Source organism: Ptychodera flava, chromosome 19 (genome assembly GCF_041260155.1).
Source record: "Ptychodera flava strain L36383 chromosome 19, AS_Pfla_20210202, whole genome shotgun sequence".
In the NCBI taxonomy this organism is placed as follows: Eukaryota; Metazoa; Hemichordata; class Enteropneusta; family Ptychoderidae; genus Ptychodera; species Ptychodera flava.
The window spans coordinates 26,310,786-26,331,210 of NC_091946.1; the positions used below are offsets into that span (position 1 = coordinate 26,310,786).

At 36.3% G+C, this 20,425-nt stretch overlaps 1 protein-coding gene across 2 annotated transcripts in view; it reads right to left on the reverse strand.

Moving 5' to 3' along the window:
* Nucleotides 1-2,636: 2,636 nt before the first annotated feature.
* LOC139119109 (ATP-binding cassette sub-family C member 5-like) overlaps nucleotides 2,637-20,425 on the reverse strand; it is a 32,218-nt gene continuing 14,429 nt past the window's right edge. For both annotated transcript variants that reach the window (XM_070682748.1, XM_070682747.1), the window contains 11 exons: nucleotides 19,680-19,864; nucleotides 14,895-15,041; nucleotides 13,752-13,881; nucleotides 12,601-12,883; nucleotides 11,471-11,657; nucleotides 10,857-10,946; nucleotides 10,408-10,597; nucleotides 8,598-8,757; nucleotides 7,702-7,894; nucleotides 6,686-6,850; nucleotides 2,637-4,003 (listed from right to left, as the gene is read on the reverse strand). In XM_070682748.1, coding sequence (XP_070538849.1) covers nucleotides 3,881-4,003; nucleotides 6,686-6,850; nucleotides 7,702-7,894; nucleotides 8,598-8,757; nucleotides 10,408-10,597; nucleotides 10,857-10,946; nucleotides 11,471-11,657; nucleotides 12,601-12,883; nucleotides 13,752-13,881; nucleotides 14,895-15,041; nucleotides 19,680-19,864 — 1,853 coding nt within the window. In that variant the 3' untranslated portion in view covers nucleotides 2,637-3,880. The remainder of the gene's footprint in view (nucleotides 4,004-6,685; nucleotides 6,851-7,701; nucleotides 7,895-8,597; nucleotides 8,758-10,407; nucleotides 10,598-10,856; nucleotides 10,947-11,470; nucleotides 11,658-12,600; nucleotides 12,884-13,751; nucleotides 13,882-14,894; nucleotides 15,042-19,679; nucleotides 19,865-20,425) is intronic.

Sequence of the window (20,425 nt, forward strand, 5' to 3'; positions counted from 1 at the left end):
AGAAAAATAACAGAATTTTGAACATTTTATTTGTTAACACTTTTTATTGCTACTGTGTGAATGCTTGAAATTCTAACTCATCAGTACAGCTATGTAGTTTGAACTTTTTAGGTTTCCACCTATGTTTAAGTGATAGTTTAACTATTTCGCCTCAGAATAAGATTTAAAATGAAGACTGAAGCATTTTAGTACCACAGGTGACACTTTTGCGTATTTACTGAAGAACTGGTCAAACACTCAGACAGATAGCACTTATACCATTTTCACTATGTGAGTGAGAGAGCATGTAGTGACACTTTTCAAACAGGAGACAATGGCGGATTCCACACTCCCAACAAATACCCCCTTTATCTTAGCTCCTCCAAAATTATAATCACCCATTATACGTGGCAACGCTCTTTGTGAGCAGCCAAAATCAAAACGACACAAAAGAATTCTGAGATGAACCTTTTGCTCCCCAGAGACCTAGAAAATGGTCTGTGGTCTCTAACTTTTTTTATATGAACCTACATGCTCCAACCCCTTGCAAGAAGGATGGTGATGCGACCAGCGTTCATGAAACAAGTTTTTTTTCCACTTTTTTCAATCACCAGTGGAAAGCAACTTGGAATAGCTTGCAAGTGTTGCATCACAAAGTTAGCTATTAAAGTCAGCATACCTTTCCATTGTCTAAAAGGTACCTAATTTGCATCAGCTTTTCTTTGCTCTCAGTTCTTTCAAGCTCGTAGTGTGTGACCTTGTTTTTTCTTTGCAAGCTTACCACGCAAAATGTTCATCGGAGTGGATGAAGTGAAATTCCGCTAGCAGTACAAAGTGCTCACTGATCAGCAACTGGTAACAGAACACTCATGTTTACTGTTTACAAACCTTTCAATTAAGCCACTGTGCAAGCTGATCTTGCGTGTCCGAGGAATGTAAAGTTCAACCACTAGAGTCTATCAAACCCCTCGGGATTAAACCCTCTTTAATTTACATGTGACAGGTCTTGCGTCCCCCTACGAGGAAACCAACAGATTACGTCAAACTTTTCGGTTGAAGAGTTCACAGATTTACAACTTTACAGATATGATGAATGTATTCCATCCTCCATTTTGTGCACCACTGCACCACAGACATTCAGGCAACATGTAACGCCCACACGCATTGCCTACACACAATATCATTACTGCATTGTTTCTGCATACCTTCTATATATACAATTGAAATGAAACCAGAAAAAAAATATGCTAAAAATCTTAAAACTCCAGCGACTCTCAATTTCGTAGCCCTATTCCCCTATGCTTTTCCATTAATTTGGTGTATCTATCAAATGAGAAAATTGTTGGAGACATCTGCGCTTCAAACAGAAATTGTTCTGCTTTCAACTTCTCACATCAACAAGGAACGCAAAAGGTGAAAGTTTTCTGATAATTTTTTTTCAAATATTTGCAGAATGTCCAGACATCCGGCAAAACTTTGAGCAACTTTCTGAAAATCTGACAGGAATTTCAATCACTGAATTCAGGGAGTATGTGCCTCGAAACTGAAAGACTTAAATTTTTGCTCAAACTTTCCTCAAGGAATCTTTCAACCATTCTTTCAAAATCAAGTCACCATCCAAATTTTGTATTAGAGAAACAAATAACTTAAGATTTACCGATATTTAAAATTCAAAATGGCTGCCATCCCTGTGTTAACTCCATAGAGAAAAATAAAATTTTCGAATTTCAAAAACACTACGGAGGTGAAAAGTTTTCTTATACCAAGAGCTTTAAAATGAACCCCTACAAGCGCTATGCCAGAAAAGAATTGTGAAAGTCTGAGAGTCCGAATATCTGTCCCTGAGGCACGTTCTACTACCTTAACTATACTTTGTTTATTTAAATCTAGTAAGTCTGTTGATTCTCATCATGTCAGAATTCTATGAGTAAAATTCTTAAAGGATTAAATGCAATGAGGTGTGTACAAGTTGTACTCTATCTGAGATAGAGGGTACTATCTGTTAAAATTAAGCTATTTACTAACTCCTTATAGTTATCCTTACGGTCCAATTTTATTCTCCCTTCTTGGTCATATCAACATGCCATTAAAAAAAATTGCAGCAATCTAATTGCTTGACAAATGCCTTATCAAAGTCGTCGGTATCGGAAAGTTTGAAATTTTGGATGCCATTTTCAAATTCCATTTTCAATTTATATCACGAATAAAAATCAGTGTACAATTTGTCACTGTAGAAACAAATTACCCAATATTTACTGGCACTTGAAATTCAAAATGGTGGCTAGCCCTATCTTAATCTTACAGGAAAAAAAAAAAATTTTGACTTTCAAAATAATAAGCCCGTAAAAATTTCATTTCAATACTTCATGAGTTTTAAAATTAGCCCACACAAGTGTAATTTTGTTAAAGTTTGAAAGTCTGAATATCTGTCCTTGGGGCCCATAATACCTTCGCAATAATGCAAAAAAAAAATTCATAAGGACATGGAATCAATGGCTGGACAAATTCTCTTCATGCATTGTGTTCAAATTCCATTCAAAACCAGTAATTCTTTCTATTCAGTGGTGCCTGTGAGAACAAGACAGAGCAACATTCCTTAAGCTTCATACATTCAAGAGAAATCTTAAATATTATGACATGAGACAATAGCCTGCGTATTCTTAGTTAAATCTTTTGTAGTGTTTATTTGCATACACTTAAAAGATCATTCACTCGATATTCTATTGTCTTAAATAATTATTGTTCTCCTATTAACGATCTACACAATTCATGATGAAAAGAGATATTTCTGGATTTACTTCATTGTGTATATGAATGCCAGAAAACTGTCAAGCAGAGCATGCAGCATGTAAGGTGAGAAATTCTCTGCACGGCGTTGCCAACAAGCACTTTGCTGGTTGACTACGCCAGGGAGACCAGTAGTAGCCATGGATACAGCATCACGTTGTAACCATGGCAACAGGAAAAACTTTGTCTGTAATGCGATGCGTCTTCAGAACTTCAGCGATGCTTGATGTTGCAATTTTCATTTTTTTTTCCCAGCTGCCAATGTGAGGACATTTATTGTCCTGTTGACATAGCAACTGGATGAGATGCAGAGTAAAATATTAATATTTATACCATAATTGTAGGGTCACACTTAAAAGTTGCAAAATATCTTAACAGATCACCAGCTTCACTTATTAACAATACTGTTTCAGAAAATCTTTACATTTCTGTTAAAAAATCAGTATATTTGGGTCAAAAATCTTCCACCTCGTATTCCAGAAACACAGCTTTGTAATTGCTATGTTAGCAATACCTGTGATCATAGTATGAAGTATGTTTGTCAATGTTTGGTGTATGCGATGTGCTCATAACATCCACGTATCAGTCTAAATTTACACTTAAAACAATCAATACATTAGCAATTACTATTTCTTATAGTATTTTCCATTGAAAAATTAATTTAAATATTTCAAAGAAATGAAGAAATACTACTACTAATAATAATAAATAAATACACACAATGGTAAATGATAATATTTGTAACACAGAGAAGTTTTAAGGGCCAGTTGCTATAATTTTCACAATTTTTTTTCACAATTTTTGTTTTTATTGTCAACTAGAGTTTCTTGTTCTACTCCCCCAAAGCATGTTAAAATACTGTATTCGGCTTGTGAACAAACCCTATACATGGTCTAACTGCACCGGTATTGTTGCTAAGCGACTTCTGGTCTGATTTTGAGTTCAAAACTAAACAATAATGGTGCATTCTAACATGCATACATAAAGTGTTGGAAATCTAAATAGTGGGTGTTTCATTATGCTTTGAGGAGTAGAACAAGACACTTGACAGACAAAAACTAGTGAAAAAATACGGCTACTGGCCCTCTAGAGATAAAGACTGTCACTATCATCATCAGTCATCTTCTTCATCATCATCATCAGTTTCTGAGTTCTTGTCTTCTGACGCAGCCATCATGGCACTGAAACGTGACCTTGGATTTGCCAGCAGTGTTTCTGGTTTGTCAAATTCACCAACCTGCCATAAAGATTGAATAAAGAGTGTCAATATCCTCTTGAAAGAATACTTCCCTTTTCTTTTATCTTTTGGATTTCTCCCGATTTCTTAAAGGGGCAGATTATTTGTAAATTTTATCTTTTGAAGACACAGAGTTTTATCAGCTTTATCTAGAAATATACAAATTGATTATCAAATTTATCTTTAAAGAGGCAGATAATATCAGATAATATCTTTAAAGGGGTAGATTTATTATCAGCTTTATCTAGAAATATACATATTGCTTATCAAATTTATCTTTAACCCCTTGACTACCAAGGCCAATGTATTCCTATATACCAGGCCCCTTATGTAAATATTGATAAAATCTTGGGTGTGGTCATTGCATGAACACTGCTTAGAGTAAAAACTAAGTAAGTACCAATAAACCATATATTTTCTGAATCAGCATGAAATTTCCCACTTTTTCATACATAAGTTTTGTATTTCCAGGTCACGTGACTGATCACATGACACATCATGTGACCAGAGTTGGCAAAGAATATGAATATTTGAAGCATCAGGACGTGTTTTGAATCCATAAATTAAATGACCCAAATTTGAATACAGTTGCAATTTCCGTGACGTTGTCTTTACATATATGTAATAATAACTACCCTTTACTTTATTTATAGATGTACCTATTTAAGATTTTTCTCACAAAAGGCAGAGTAAATGAACCACAAACATCAGCATCTGATATGATTCTGTATTTGAAAATCAACACATTTTATATTTGTAAACACCTGCTTTATGTCTTCCTTGCAGAAACATGCATATAAAATGGATATGATTTATTAAAAAATAATTCACAATATTTAAAAATACATTTTAGGGAACAACATATCACATGACCAAACACATGACCAGTCATGTGACCAATCATATTGATAATATGACTGCTATAAAATTTCACTGGCTTATGGTAAAACATTGTATTTTCTCTAGTTTCATTCACGAATATTGCTGTTAATAGAACATATTTACATATAAATCATTTGTTTTCAATAAATAAACATTTCATTTCATTAAAAAAAAAAACATAAACATCTTTGCGATCGTCAGTACTTCTGAAAACTGTAAACAATCAGCACGACGCTTCTGTGATCAGCCTGACCTTTCAGGGTCGAGGTTATAGGTCACGATATTTGCTTCAGGATTTTGGCCATACTCGGACGTACGGGGGCGCAATCACATTCAGGCCAGATCGGAATACATCAATCTTAGTCGCGCTGCGTGCCGACGCCGAAATTACGGGATTTTTAGTGACAAAAACGAAGCTAATACGCCTATTTAACTGTGCCGGATATATCCGGCACTCAAGGTATATGGTAATTCAATATGGCGCCGGATATATCCGGCGCCATAGGTAGTCAAGGGGTTAAAGAGGCAGATAATATCAGATAATATCTTTAAAGGGGTAGATTTATTATCAGCTTTATCTAGAAATATACATATTGCTTATCAAATTTATCTTTAAAGAGGCAGATAATATCAGATAATATCTTTAAAGGGGTAGATTTATTATCAGCTTTATCTAGAAATATACATATTGCTTATCAAATTTATCTTTAAAGAGGCAGATAATATCAGATAATATCTTTAAAGGGGTAGATTTATTATCAGCTTTATCTAGAAATATACATATTGCTTATCAAATTTATCTTTAAAGAGGCAGATAATATCAGATAATATCTTTAAAGGGGTAGATTTATTATCAGCTTTATCTAGAAATATACATATTGCTTATCAAATTTATCTTTAAAGAGGCAGATAATATCAGATAATATCTTTAAAGGGGTAGATTTATTATCAGCTTTATCTAGAAATATACATATTGCTTATCAAATTTATCTTTAAAGAGGCAGATAATATCAGATAATATCTTTAAAGGGGTAGATTTATTATCAGCTTTATCTAGAAATATACATATTGCTTATCAAATTTATCTTTAAAGAGGCAGATAATATCAGATAATATCTCTAAAGGGGTAGATTTATTATCAGCTTTATCTTTAAATGCACTAATCATTTATTAACTTTATCTTTAAAGGGGAGGATTTTTTTGTCAGTTTTATCTCTAAACAAATTGATAAACCTGCCACAACTTTCAAAGGACAATAATGGATCTACTTCATGGACATATTTTTTCCCATTTGTAGGCTTTGATAACAATGAAGTGTTTTAGAAAACACAACCATTACAAAATTGCTGTGTTGTAATGAGAAAGCGGCTAACAAATATTTGCCACAGGCACTTATCAAGTTCAGCCTTATAGCTTGTTTTAAGTTTTTTTTTCATCCACGATTTTTGGAGACGTTGATTGTACACAAAGGGTGTTCAGCAAAACACTGCTTGTTCACTGGTAATAGTCACAAAGTTTGGAAGGGGATGTAAAAATAAAGTGGTGACTGTTTATCACTGGCATATCAGTTCTAGTTGTACTTTCAAATTGGTAGTGTGAAATGCTACCACAATAGTATATTGCATGTTTTCAACAATCTTCAAAGGCATACTTTTGGAAGGTGAACAAACTTTCACCCAGGGGCCCAAAGATGTTTGATACAGGGCATGGCACTTTGCAGTTGCTATTTGAGATGGTTGAAAAGAAGTGAAAGTTACTGTGTTACCACCCCCCCCCCACCTTTTGACCTTTGACCCTCACCTTTCCATCTTCCATGACCAGGACCCTATCACAGGCAAGTACAGTGTTCAGTCTGTGTGCTATTGTCAGCATAGTACAATCTTTAAAAGCATTACGGATGGTTTCCTGGATTAATGCATCTGTCTCAGTATCAATTGCCGCAGTTGCTTCGTCCAACATCAGTATCTGTGATAAATGAGGGGCGGACAAAAGTGTCAAGATTAAACTTACAGCTAAACTATCAGGCAAATATGTTTGTAAAAGAAATCAACTTTCATTAAATGGTTCTTGTGGACACTGATTTAATAGAACTTTCGATAGATCTGCATTTGGTAATGAGCACTTTTTTGAAGAAAATTTCATTTACTATTGATCTACAAGTATGGTGCTGGTTCAACTGGTTCTTAACCTTTAACCCTCCCACCACTGGAATCTGGTAAATCCCTATCTGACAGGTTGAGTCCATCTATCCACAGGGAAATGGGTAGGCAAGGGTTGGCCAATCATAGATTGGATCAAAAACCTAACCTTCCTGCTGCATTATCATTCCCATTCATTTAATGACAAATAACAATCAGTCACGCTTGTCTTAATTTATCCCTGCCTATCACCAGCATTGTCACTGAATTCAGGTAGCATGCAGCTCAAAAGTGAAAGAAAAACTTTTGCTCAAACTTTCCTCAAGGAATATTTCAACCACTCTCTTTCAAAATCAAGAATAAAAATCGGGGGTCACCGTGCAAATTTTAGTAGTAGTGAAACCAATTACCCAAGATTTACCGATATTTGAAATTCAAAATAGCCGCCATCCTTTTGATAACTCTATGGAGAAAAATAACATTTTCATTTTCGGAAAACGAAGATGGTGAAAAGTTTTCTTACACAGACAGTTTTAAAATTAACTCTTATAAGTGGTAGATCAGAAAAGAATTGTAAAAGTTTGAGAGTCTGAATATTTGTCCTCAAGGCTCATTCAACCTTAATAATGACAACGCACTTCACAATTGCATTGCATTACAATGTCATTATCATTTTACCTTGCTGTTCCTAAGCAGTGCTCTAGCCATACATATTAACTGTCTCTCTCCAACTGAAAAGTTCTCCCCATTTTCCACCACAGGTGCCTCTAATTGTTTCTCCAAGGCACTGATGGAATTTTTCATGTAAGTTTTCTCCAGGGCACTCCACAGCTCCTCATCAGAGTGCTCATTGAAAGGGTCAAGGTTATATCTGTTCAGATAGCAATGTAATAAAAAAATTATTACCCTTGACAAGTAAGATTACATACTAAAAGGGCCAGTAATGCTAAGTTTTGATGAATTTTTTCACAATTTTGTTTTTAATGTCTACCATAATTTCTTGTTCTACTCCCCAAGGCATGTTGATATACACAGTATTCAGCTTGTCAACTCAGCCTGTACATGTGTAAACTATGCTGCTCTTGTTGACAAGTGAATTCTGGTCCAGAGTAGAATTCAAATGTAAACGATAACAGTGCATTTTACACATATAGATGCTATGTCGACAAGCTAAATAGTGGGTGTTTCAATATTCTTTTGAGAGTAGTGTAAGAACTTGCAATTGACGTACAAAATAAACATATGAAAAAATCATCCAAAGTTAGAGTTACTGGCCCTTTAAGGATAATCAATTTAAAAATCAATTTGTCAAAATGCTAAAAATATAGACTTCTCTGTGATATTTTTATGGGGATGAGGCATTATGGAATATTATACAAAGTGGAGACAACTTTCATTCTAGCTGATTTGAAGAAAGTTATCAAAAGGTTTCATTGGTTGAAATTTCATTACACAGTCATAGATGTTGCTCTTCTAACGGAAAATTGAGAAGACAAAGGTAGAAATCAAAATGTTCGTATCTCAGACAGTGAACAATAAGAAAACAGCAGATTTTGTAAAGCGGTCACTCTTACCTGATGGTGCCGACAAAGAGCACTGGATCCTGTGGTATTATTGAGAGTTTAGATCGCAAGTCATGCAGTCCAATTTGACTGATGTCAACTCCATCGATAAGGATTTCTCCTTCACTTGCTTCCACTAGCCTGAACAAAGCTACTCCAAGGGTGGACTTTCCTGGGGAAAAGAATTTATTTTAAAGTTAAGGTAGTATGCACCTCGAAAATGAAAGACTTAAATTTTTGCTGAAACTTTTCACAATGAAACTTTCGACCATTATCTTACCAAATCAACAATAAAAATCATGGGTCACCCCGTACCATGCAAAGTTTGGAACTAGCGAAACAGATTACGTAATATTTTGCAATACTTGAAATTCGAAATGGCCTCCATTCCCATGCTAACTCTATGGGGCAAAATTACATTTTGGATTTTCGAAAAACTAAGACGGTAGATCAGAAAAGAATTGTAGAAATTTGGGAGTCCGAATATCTGTCCCCGAGGCACACTCTACCTTAATAAAGTGATTATTGATGCAAGCAAATGACCAATGGTACTATATTGAATTCAAGTATACATGCAAGGTCAGATTTATACATCTGTATACACCTGTAAAACTAAACGTATACGCTGCAGACAAAATGTCTTTCCAGGACTCAGTTTCATTTTAAAGAACTTTTCCAGGATTTTCCAAGAGGCTTTGAAATTGAAGGACTTTCAAGGACCTCACAGGAACATATGGACCATGAACATATAGCTGTGCATCAAAATGATACTAAAAGAACAGTGCTGTCGACAAACGTGTTTGGTTTTAAATATGGAGGTAATTTTTTACCTCCATGGTTTTGAACTACGCCTGATACAAGGACTAGATTTTACATGGCAGCACACTCGTGCAGCCAGCAATGGACGGTCAAGTTGACATTTCACGGTGTTTGTTTGTGGCCTGCTAAAACATCCTGCATGCTCGTTGCTCTTTGACCAAAGTTCACAAGGCGTGATAACAAATTTACATTTCATAAAACAAAAAGTATACTTATCATAACAGCTATGTTGATGTGCGCTATCCGTCGTGTATACTCTCGGAGGCCGAGAGAAGGGCTCCAAATTATTTCAATAGGTACCATTTTATGACAGACATGCAAAACTCATCCTCTGCCATAGGCCGAAATGTCGTAAAAACTTTACGTCTTTTTAGGTTTTATGGTACCATGAGCTCATCGTTTAGCGATATTTTTTCGACAGTCTAAGATGTCTGTCCGACTTTTCAGAGTCAATGAATGGTTTGTGGCTTGAACGTTACAAATGACAATCAAATCCAAGAACACTGAGTCAGTTTGAAAATGTGAGAATGGAGGGCTGTACTCCGTACATTTTGTGTACCGGTACATGTAAAGTCTTTGAAGTATGGACCAGTGAAGTGATAGGATACTGGCAAAAATCATAGCATTTTTCATCACGGTCAGGCCTGATACTGGGACACTAACATTACAAGGAGAACACTCACTAGACTAGTACGAGTATACAAGTATTATTGTAATATTGTATCACACTGTTGCACCAAAGTCTATCCATTCCTTTGCTAGAATGGGAGATGTAACTAACTTGAACTGATCATGGCCAGCACAACACTTCCGGGATTTTCAGGTAATTACAGGTAGCCGTGATCACCTTACAGCCGACTATGAGGCCGCTTTTAAGTTATAACGAAACTCCTGCTGACTATACATTATGACTGGAATATAATCATAGGCAACTAGCTGTGTATCACATGATCAATTATCTTTAGCCTGATTGGCTGGTATTGAAATGATGAATACAACCTACCAGAGCCAGTTCTGCCAACAATACCAATCTTTTCCTTTGGCTTAATATTCAGAGTGATTCCTTTGATAACGAATGGCAATCCATTCCTGTATCTCATTTTGTAATGTTTATACTGAAGTCTACCCTCCATCGGCCAATCAGCAGCAGGTTGATGACCCTTGATCTTAGCTGGAGCTTCCTCTTCCAAGTTCTAAAATATTAAGCGTAGAAATAATGTTGAAATGTTACAAGATTTGATGCTTACATAGAAATCAAGCAGGCAGTTTTACCTTTAAATGATGCCCACATTAACATAATATGACTGGTTCATATCAAGTAAAGAGTACTATACAGAATGTCTTCTGATTGGATGAGTGTGCAATACAACCCCTATCACTGTTACACGATTGGGCAGGTATGACCTTTGACTCTGACAAGTAACATCTGATTGGTCTAAATATGCTACTGACCTTGATATAGTGGTTCATCCGTTCAACGCTGGTAAACCTAGCTTCAGCTTCCGCTGACATATTAACACACAACTGCAGCAGACCAGCCACCTACAAATGAACACAGCAAACAAATCTTTCCTAAGACACTATTTTTCATATAAAAGGCAGACATACATTGGCCAAAATCCTGATATGAACTTAAAATCAGAGTAGTCTGCTGTATAGCAAATTCGATTCTCTCATGGCATGTGTTGATGGATAAACACATTGACTATGTTGAGCAATCCAATATGTAAGATTATATGTTAATTATTCTATTCAGACGTATGGTTGCTATATTCTATTTCTACAATGCAAGTTTCGCAAATTATGATCAACCAGAACGTTGTCATACTTTATCCTGCAGGAAAATTTATTTCATTTTCACCTACCAATCCTCATATTGTGAATACAAACCTCTCCAATAATGCAAAGCACTCCAAAAGCATCTTTCACTATACATTGATTATTCTATTCACGTTAGATGTATATAACTGTGTATTTCATCCATTCCCCAAAAAATATATTGGAAAGTAAACAACATCACAAGTTCTTGATTTGTGTGTTACTCAAAGAAGAATACAACAGCTGACCTGTATTGTGTATGAGAGGGCAAGTCCAGCGATGGCCGCCGATATCTGTCCATGACTGAGCACAGCCAATGACGCCGTCACGACTATCACAAACATAGTCAGAGCATCAAGACGGATCTGTATCCAGCGTCCACACATCATGGCCGTCATGTATGCCACTGAGTTGTTTTCCACCAATTTTCCAAATCTTGTTTGAAAAATTAAAAAGAAATTAAAATGAAGACTGCATTCTTAGGTTGAGATATTTTATGTATCCTGTGGAAAGAGTGTTTGAAGTTAAAACTTTGAAGTGACAATTTTAAACCAAAAATTAGAGCCACAAATTCCAGGTTATTTCATTGGCTGAATTAATTGTATTCTGTTTTGCATCCGGTGTAGGTTTTTTTGATCAAAAAAGTGTTTTTCGAGAGAATTTTACTGCATAGCTTTTCTGCAAACATATTTTTGTTTTAATACAAGCTTTGTTAAAATGTACCCCAAACACCTTGATGCTTGCAGAATGTCACACTGCAGTGTAAATTATGAAGGTGAAAAAGAAGTTTCTGCCTGCTTTGATTTTTGAATGGGTACTCATATTACCAGTAAACAATCAAGAAAATATAAAGCTTGAGGATATAGATTTTTCTGTTTTTGTTTTTGAACCACAAACCTTTCAAAATTTTGAGTGGACGCAAAACAAAGAATTCAATTTCTCTGGCCGTATTTACCAAAAGACATTGAAGATGTTACGATTACATTGATTTGATTAAAGGGCCAGTAATGCTAAGTTTTGATGATTTTTTCACTATTTTTGTTTTGTCTTGTCAATCATAATTTCTTGTTCTCCTCCCACAGCATGTTGAGATACACAATTAAACTTGTCAGCTCGGCCTATATATGTGTAGACTGCATTGCTATCGTTGACGAGTTCAGACTAGAATTCAAATGTAAACAATATGAGCGCATTGTACACTGTGTAGACAAGCTAAATAGTGCGTGTCTCAATGTGCCTAATGGAGAGCAACAAGAACCTGCAATTGACATACAAAATAACAATAGTGAATAAATTGTCAAAAATCAGCATTACTGGCCCTTAAAACTTGGGTTAAAATTGATAAAAATAATTGAGGAAAGAAAGGACTGTTAAATACCTATTAATAAAGTCATCAGCTTTCTCATAGGCGTGGATGGTTGAAAGTCCCTGAATAGAGGATGTTAGCAGTGAAACCCACGGCGACCGGGTCACGTTATCCAAGCGCTTGCTTTCGCGAATGCCAGCGCGGAAAAACTTGACGCACAGCAAGAAGAGGACGATGAGCAGTACCAAGGCAACGAGAAACCACGGAAACACCACACAGATTGTTAGTATGGCAAAGAGCAACAGGGCCAAATTTTGCAACGACAGTTCCAGTGTTAGTGGCAGCCACACGTCAACTGAAATGAAAGCAGTGACACACACACATGGATGAAAAACATGACACAATTTCACCTTCATGGCACCGCGTTTGCTGTTCAGTATACAAAATTTAGAATTTCACCTTGTGCTATGCGGTGACATCACATGAATCTGTGCACCAAAGCATATTTTAGGTGTGAAGTAAAAATTTTACCCAATTGAGAACAACAGTCTGCTAAATACCTACCATTATTAAAATATACATTCTTCGAGGGCTGATTCCTAATGACCTAACATTTGCATCATTAACATGCAAAAAATAAATATTCATCGAAAAAGGTTGGCAAAAGTTCAAAACAATTTTCTTACTGGAATGAGGATATCAGAAGTTCGTTACGTTTGTCTGAATTTTTGTCAGCAGCAGCAAGTGTCACACAGCCCAGTGCTATCTTTATTAACAAACCAACAATTGCGACCAGTCATTTTAACGGAAGAGTTTCTGTTCAAGAGTTTCTGTTTCTTTCCAATGTTATTTTACTGCCAATGCCCCTGTCATCATAATGTTGCAATAGTATGATGGAACAAAAATTATAATGCTCCAGTTCCAAATCATCACCATTTTGTTCCCTGACTCGTAGCAGAAACACTGCTTTTTCCCACCTTTTTTTCCACTGATGACCGATGGTGATGAACAATAGAGTGCACATAGATGTTGGAAGCAAACAGTACGAGAGTTGCACACTACAATTTAAAATGGTCCATGGATTGGTACACAACCTCAAACACACACAAACAAATGTGGAACACACACTAGAATTGAACCAAAGTTTCAGACTTTCAATGAAAAAACAGGAAAAATATAATAATGAAACTATTTCAGACCAACAGAAAGTGGAAGATACTTACGTTCATCCATATCGATTGAAAAACGATTCAAAATCCGCCCTGTTGGCGTGGTGTCAAAAAAACTCATGGGACTGCGCATAACTTTGACAAAGACCGTATCATGTAGTTTTGATGATGCCGTCAAACATGTCTGAAATAGAATTTTATCATTGATTGTTAATGTTGTTTATTTCTATAATTATATGTTTATTAAAAAGTACCAATTACACAAACATACCATTGTTGTCTTTTCATTATTTCCATCTTCATGTTCCATGCATGCGAAATAATTTTATCTCAAATATTTCCTGACATCAACACTTGAATCATCACTGTGATTTTCAACAGACAAAAACTATGGTGCAGCGGAAGGATGTGAAATATCAACTGTGCTAATTTTCTGATGACACTTTTGAAGTGTTTTTTCAGTCAAATTATGAATTTATGGAAACTTTTTTGTATCAGCTCTTTGAAAGTACATGTAATATGTCAAATTTTCTCAAATCAAGGAGACCTTTTATAAGCCAGTGACTTGTCAGTTTGGGTTCAAGTACACATTGTATTCTGCACTACTACAATGCGGCAGGATTTCTATACAGAGAACAACAAGGTTTAAGGTAGTATACACCTCAAACTTGAGACTTAAACTTTTACATAAACTTATTGCAAGTGAACTTTGAACCTTTCCCTTTCAAAATATATAATCTGGGTTCACCATGCAAAATTTGGTACTAGAGGAACAAATGAACCAATATTTCCCAACATTTGAAATTCAAAATGGTCACAACACCTGTGTTAACTTTATGGGGGAAAATTAAAGTTTCAATTCACAAAAATAAACCTGATGAATTTGTTATTTACTCCATGAGTTTCAAAATAAGCCCCCTCAATTAGTAGACCAAATATGTATTGGTAAAGTTTGAGAGTTTAAACATCTATCTGTCCTCAAGGTGCATTTTACCTTGGAAGCCGCTTGCAAGCCAACTCATAATGTCTTTGCATCAGTTCATAATTTTTGGAAATTTCTTTGCATCGTCCCGACACGAGTATAACATGTCATCACATCAACGAGAACTTTCTTGAGTCAGATATATGTAAATTTGTCCCAGAAGTTGCACTGGTAAAATGATTGGAGAAAGTTGACAGTCAGGTTTAGATTCCTACCTTCATGAAGGCAATGCATCGCAGAAAGCCAATCAGTATTCCACACAAGATGGAGACACCGTAGACTATGGTGTAGATATCAAAGTTAGGGTTGTGCAGCATACTGTCACTGATCACTGTCTGGTTGTTCACTGTAATACTCGTGTTCTGTAAGTGCAATCAGACGAAGAGCAAAGAGGATGGTTAAAATTTAATAGCGGAATTTCTGCATCCATCAACCATTTCACCACAATGGTTTGGCGCAAGCCCATTATTATCAATGATGAATTATGGTGAATTGGTTAATGTGAGATTTCATAGTATCTTAACAAAGATACAGAACTCATTCAAGTTGTTCTAGTCTGTAAGTGTATTATGAAGGTGCCATAGCCTTTTCCATTGGTATTATAATGTAGTCAGTTAATTTCCTGGCAAGACAATCTGCTGCCTGACTCAGGCCTTTTAAATACCATCAGTCATCATTTAGTATTGCAACTATTGCCCTGATCTGACCCAACCAATAAAACACTTAGGATTATTTGACAAATTTGCATTTTCAGTTCCAAAAATCAAAAATTCATCATTGTAGCTGTCTCGTAATCTGAACTAAAGGGAGTATGAAGCCATTCTGAACAAATTAAGCATCTCTTGATATGGTGTGGCACTGTGTAGTGGCTTACTGTTTGAATTAACGTTTCAATGGAAAACTAACCAAGATACAATCTTTACAACCTACAACACACTTGATTCCACCATCTAGTCATTTATTTTACCGTAATTGCACTTATTTATAAACCACACTGGTACACGTAAAGGGTATGCTAAGGTGAATCTACGATGATAATCTGGGGTGATACAACATTTGATGGTACATCCAAATACTATTGCAGCAATGATTGATGATTTAGTCCAGCTTGATTGTAGCTATCAGTATCACAGAGTAGAATTAATGTTTCTGGTCATAGTCCCATAAATTATGGAAGGCTTTTGGCTAGATAGAAGCCACAATTATGTGCATTTATGTTCTAAATGATGTACTTTGTAATTACTGGTGATACTAGATAGGGTATTTACCAATTTGAAAATCAAAATATCCATAGCTACTAGGTTTAGTAATTGTGGGTTCACCATGGAATCTAATGCTGCAAAAAGCTTTGTGTTGGACGCATTTTACAGAGTTTTTTTGGAAAAGAAGTAAATGATTGTCTAAATCCTACATGATTCCCACTGGTTGCACATAAACAGCTGTTGTTCAAGTATGCATGGTGGATGAAAATTAAGAATCATGTCAAACGCCATGTTGGTTTTCTGAAACAGTATGATTAAGACAAACAAGACTGAACTCTTCAAAACAGCAACTTTGGTGATTTTATGTTCTTGAAAGTCACACAACAGGGCTAATGGATTTTTTAATCACACCTATTTGACAGGCAGTAATGTTGCATAACAACTAATACCATACATGTTGCATAATATAGCTTTACAATGCACTGTTTTCATATTTTATTAATATCAAAACATTTTTTATCCCAAAAACAATCCAGAGTGCCCGCATAAAAAGACAGTTGGTATTTCCAGATAATCAGTGAATGAATTCCATGGATACAGTTTTATGTAAACCAATTTCTTGATCATTTTACAGAGAGAATGGTATTACATCCATTGTTATCCAGGCTATGGAAGGGCATGGGCACCAGCTCACTTTCAACATGGAACTTAGTCAGCCCGTTTGAAAAACGCACACTCTTTATGCACGTACACAGCAAAATCATTTCACTCCAGTGTCATGCTCCATACAGGCTGTCAAAACTGTGGTGGATGAGTCTTGTGTCAGCTGAGACCAAACATGTTGTGAAAGAGTTGAGGATGAAGCTATGTGTACACTGCTATGTACACAGGCGGTGTTCCAGGGCCGTTCTGCGTGTTACAGTTCCTGTATCTCAACAACTGCATACCGTGCTGTGAACAGTATATACCCTTAGGACAGAGTCTACATTTTTTCGGGCTCGAAATAATACCTGTCTGCCTGTCCCGGACAAGTTAAATTTGGCCTGGGACAAGTAGTTTTGAAAAGTACTTGTCCGAGTGGACAGGCGGATTTTTTCAGCCTGCAACCAGTATTTCAACCTATTGACTGCAGCAAATATTCATAAGTCTAAATTTATGTACCTTTTAACATCTTTATTTGGATATTTACCTGTCAGAAAAAAGTAAAAGAAAGTTCGATAATATCTAATCACTGTTTACAGGAGGCAGCCATATTGATTAATCTAAGGTCACGTCTCAAATCTCTTAAATTGGGAGATTCTCAGAGCTATCTCAACACCAAGAGTGCTGTTACGCCAGTTTGCGTACAATACAGACATGAGTTTGTTGAATTGAATTGAAATTAGTATAGTTTCTTAAAATAAATTGTGCCATTTTGGACAGGTACTTTTCTCACTGGGACAGGTACTTTTTATTTTGACTTGTCCAGTGGACAGGTGGTTGAAAAAAAGTATTTCGAGCCCTGGTCTAGATTTTTTCTTGCAAGCACACCTATACCTATTTAACCCTTTCACCACCATTGTTTGGCCAAATCCCATTGTTATCTATGGTGAGTGTGGACCTGTTTACAGGGAATTGGGGGTGAACAGGTTAAACTTGTATCATCAAAATTGGCATATTATTTTGAACAAGTCATCGTTGATGACACAGTCCCCACTTGTTAATGGGTACTTTGATTACAAGTCCTCAGAGAGGATAGAGTCCTCTTCATTAATTAGGTCTGTGATGTCCTTGTACTAAGTTTGAATAAAATCGGTGAATAAAATCGGTTGAGACGGGCCCGAGTTTTGGCTAAGGACATGAAAAAATTGTAACAAAATGGCTGCCATGCAGCCATATTGGATCATATGAAACAAATTGACATACATATGTATGACATAGGTCAATGTTCTTGTACCAAATTTGAATAAAATTGGTTGAGATATGCCTGAGTTATGGCTCTGTACATGAAAAAATCGTAACAAAATGGCCACCTGGCGGCCATATTGGATCGTATCACAAAACAAATTGACAAGCATGTCTATGACATTGGTCAATGTCCTTGTACCACCTTTGAATAAAATCCGTTGAAACATGTCTGAGTTATGGCTCTGTACATGAAAAAAATCATAACAAAATGGCCGCCTGGCGGCCATATTGGATCATATCACAAAACAGATCAACGTGCATATGTATGACATAGGTCAATGTCCTTGTACCAAATTTGAATAAAATCGGTTGAGATATGCCTTAGTTATGGCTCTGTACATGAAAAAATCGTAATAAAATGGCCGCCTGGCGGCCATATTGGATCATATCACAAAACAAATCGACGTGCATATGTATGACATAGGTCAATGTCCTTGTACCAAATTTGAATAAAATTGGTTGAGATATGCCTGAGTTATGGCTCTGTACATGAAAAAATTGTAATAAAATGGCCGCCTGGCGGCCATATTGGATTGTATCACAAAAGAAATCGACGTGCATATGTATGACATAGGTCAATGTCCTTGTATCAAGTTTGAATAAAATCGGTTGAGATATGCTTGAGTTATGGCTCTGTACATGAAAAAATCGTAATAAAATGGCTGCCTGGCGGCCATATTGGATCGTATCACAAAACAAATCGATGTGCATATGTATGACATATGAAGTAATCTATGTACCAAGTTTGAATGAAATCGCTCCAGGCATCTCTGAGATATCTGCGTGAATGGACGGCCGCACGCACAGATGCACGCACGCAGGCACGGACATGACCAAACCTATAAGTCCCCCCGGACAGTGTCCGTGGGGACTAAAAACATCCCTGAAATCTTGTGAATATACAGATCCTCAGGCCCTGAATCAGAACCTTTAAAATAAATACCACACTCATACACAACGAACCATACACCAGTGTTTCAGATCTACACTTAAATTTAGCTTTGCATACAATAAGAAATTTCACGACTGCATACTCACTTGTACTGCCAGGCCTGTTTCAGGCCTGTGTGTAGAGGTATGAGATCTGTCCAACTTTCAAACAGTATAAGAGAGGTTATCTCTCAAGGCCTGCAGTAGGGTTCTTCAGACCTTGTTACAGATTGTAATGCATTGCGAATTCAGCCTTGTGGTTTTCAAGCTAAATACAATCCCAATGACTTGAGAATTATGTTTTAAAGGGAGGGGTTGTCAAAACTGCACTCAAAGGTCCTATGGTACCTGTACCACAAACGTAAACACTGTATCAAAGGAGATTGATAAGAGTTAAAACATGTTTGTCATGATGTCCCATGATGTACATCATCAAATTTAAACGTTACAGCTATGTTGATGTCATCCGTCTCAGATATCGTGCTTGAAATACAATGTTTGTAAACTAGAAAGTTCCACAGGTACAGTTCTAACGCCCCTCTCCATGCACAGCAAATGTCTATGCAAATGAAAAGATGGCAGTGTGGGCATGACTTTCTGCGGGTCTTTAAGGTGGAACTTGAGAAACTTCTTCATTGGATAGGGGAGGTGATGGTGATCGAATTTACTGATTTATTGGGTTTTGATGTTCATTGGTTGAAAACACAATTAGCATTCTTGCTTTCATCATCGTCCAATGGTATGGAAATACTCCTCTAGAATACAGATTCAGATTCAGATTCACATGCTCATTTTCACTTTGCTTGTACAATTCCGTGCTGTACTGTGATGTGCCCTCAAGACTCTCCATCTCAATTTTAAATTTTTTTGACAAGAGAGGGATAACAAGTTTCGTTGAAAAAAGAAAGAATGAAGTCTCACCCCACTGCCTTGATTAATCCAGTAACTCAGCCACATTGTGTTTCCAGCCAGGATACCGCCGTTCAATATGAACAGGAAAAACAGTAAAAATATCTTCAGACATCCGCCGGCAGCTTTGATGAAAGCGTTGTAAGTGGACAATTTGACTGACCCACTCTCCTTCTCTTCTGCCACTATGAGGGCACCTTTAAAGCGTCATTAAGAATAACGAATCAGGAGAAAAGGTCTTGCTGAATAAAGTTGTTAGATGGACACTTGCAGCAGCTTTCAAGAGCCATAAACTACCTTGTAGCATGTCATTCCTGCTTGAAATCATCAATATGTATTGAAATCATATAAGACACTGTGCTGAAAATGGATACTCTACTTTTAACAGTGACTGCGAGATAAAATAGTCATCATTCCATGACCTTGTGGCTATACTGCTTAAAACGTGGTCCGCACATTCAAATTCACTAAAATTTCCATGAATTTCAAAAGACTTTTTCCAGCAATTTTAAAGGACTTTCTCCAAGTCCAAAATGACATTTCCAGGTACCTTTTTACGATCTATCATTTTACATGTCATTTTTAGGATATCAAGACTAATAAGTTTCTTGATTTTCCAAAGTCCTGGGGGGCTTCATCGATATTCCGGGACTTTCCAGAACTCAATTTCTTTTTTCAAGGACTTCCAGAAGGCTTTAAAATTCAGGGACTTGAAGATTCTCTTCTTTCCTCTTTCAAAGAGAATTATGTAAATGATG